General features: G+C 63.9%; 1 protein-coding gene across 1 annotated transcript; it reads right to left on the bottom strand.

Annotated features, from left to right (window-relative positions):
• Window positions 1-139: 139 nt before the first annotated feature.
• LOC112113767 (tartrate-resistant acid phosphatase type 5) lies at window positions 140-1,110 on the bottom strand (the record flags this gene model as incomplete). Its single annotated transcript, XM_026646825.1, has 2 exons — window positions 140-267; window positions 841-1,110. Coding segments are annotated over 2 exons (398 nt in total), but the record flags the coding sequence as incomplete, so codon positions are not given.
• Between the last annotated feature and the right edge of the window lie 60 nt (window positions 1,111-1,170).

Genomic DNA, 1,170 nt, shown 5'->3' with positions numbered 1-1,170 from the left:
GGCACTGGCAGAGCTGTTGGGGGGGCCCAGGGCTGGGATAGCAGGGGGCTTCTGGTTTAGAAGGGGATCCAGCCCCCACCCCTCTGAGCCCTGATGTAGCAGGATGCAGGAGGGTTGGGCGGGTGCGGGGGGCCCTTACCAGCGCTTGGAGACCTTGCTGTAGGCGATCTGAGCCGAGACGTTCCCAGAGTGATCGTGGTTCCCGGCCAGCACGTACCACGGCACCTTGCGCAGCGACTGCGCCTTGAACACGGCCTCAAAGGTGTCCTGCCCCGAGAGAGGGGTTGGCAGAGAACGTGTTCACATCTGGCGGCGCCTGCCGAGCCTTCCCCGCCCCTGCGCACTCATGGCTGTTATTTGGAACCCAGTTGTTCCCCGGTGAGGGGGGGGACCATGAAGAGATTTACCCCTCACGTGCCATAACCCCCAATGCACCCACGCCCACCACTGCAGCCAGGGGACTCACGCTAGCTGGTTTCCTGTTTTGGTTGACGTGTGCATCCTGCCAGGGCCACACAGGGGCGCCGCCTCCAGTAAAGGGGCTGCGGCAGTGTAGTGACACCCCAAGATTTTTTGGGTGCGGAGGGTAGAGGGCTGTCTCTACCCAAGGTTCATCCTGCAGTTTCCAATGGAGATAGGAGTCTCCCTGGCCTAACCCCCATACCCCACCCCAGAGGCAGGTACTTCTCAGCACCGGGCAAGGGATCCCTGTATAAACAGCCCCCGCTGCGCCCCACCCCAGAGGCGGCCGCATCTCAGCTCAGGATGAGGGATCCTTGCAAAAACAAGTGTGGGATCCCAGTCCCTGTGTGCTGTGGGGGGACCCCAAGGACTCCCTACCTGGAACCTCTTGTCGTTGACGTCCCGCACCCCGTTGTAGTAGAAGTTGTCGCCGAGGGACAGGATGAAGTCGGCGCCCAGCGCTGCCACCGTGCGGCCCATCTCCTTGGCTGTGGCCACCTCGCGCACCGTGTGGAAGGGGGGATTGGACACCCCGCCCCAGTCCCCCAGGGCGATGAAGCGCAGGGCGGAGCCGGAGGAGAGCGGGCTGGCGTAGGGGGTCGGCAGAGCCGCCAGGAGGAGCGCGGAGAGACACAGGTAACCCGCCATCTGTGGGGAAAGGGGGGAGATGCAACCACAAGCAAGAGGAGGCGCTCTGCTCTGGGCCAG

The sequence above is a fragment of the Terrapene carolina genome, unplaced genomic scaffold (genome assembly GCF_002925995.2).
Source record: "Terrapene carolina triunguis isolate 2854851 unplaced genomic scaffold, T_m_triunguis-2.0 Scaffold45095, whole genome shotgun sequence".
Lineage (NCBI taxonomy): Eukaryota > Metazoa > Chordata > Testudines > Emydidae > Terrapene > Terrapene triunguis.
This window is presented reverse-complemented; position numbering and strand designations above follow the sequence as displayed.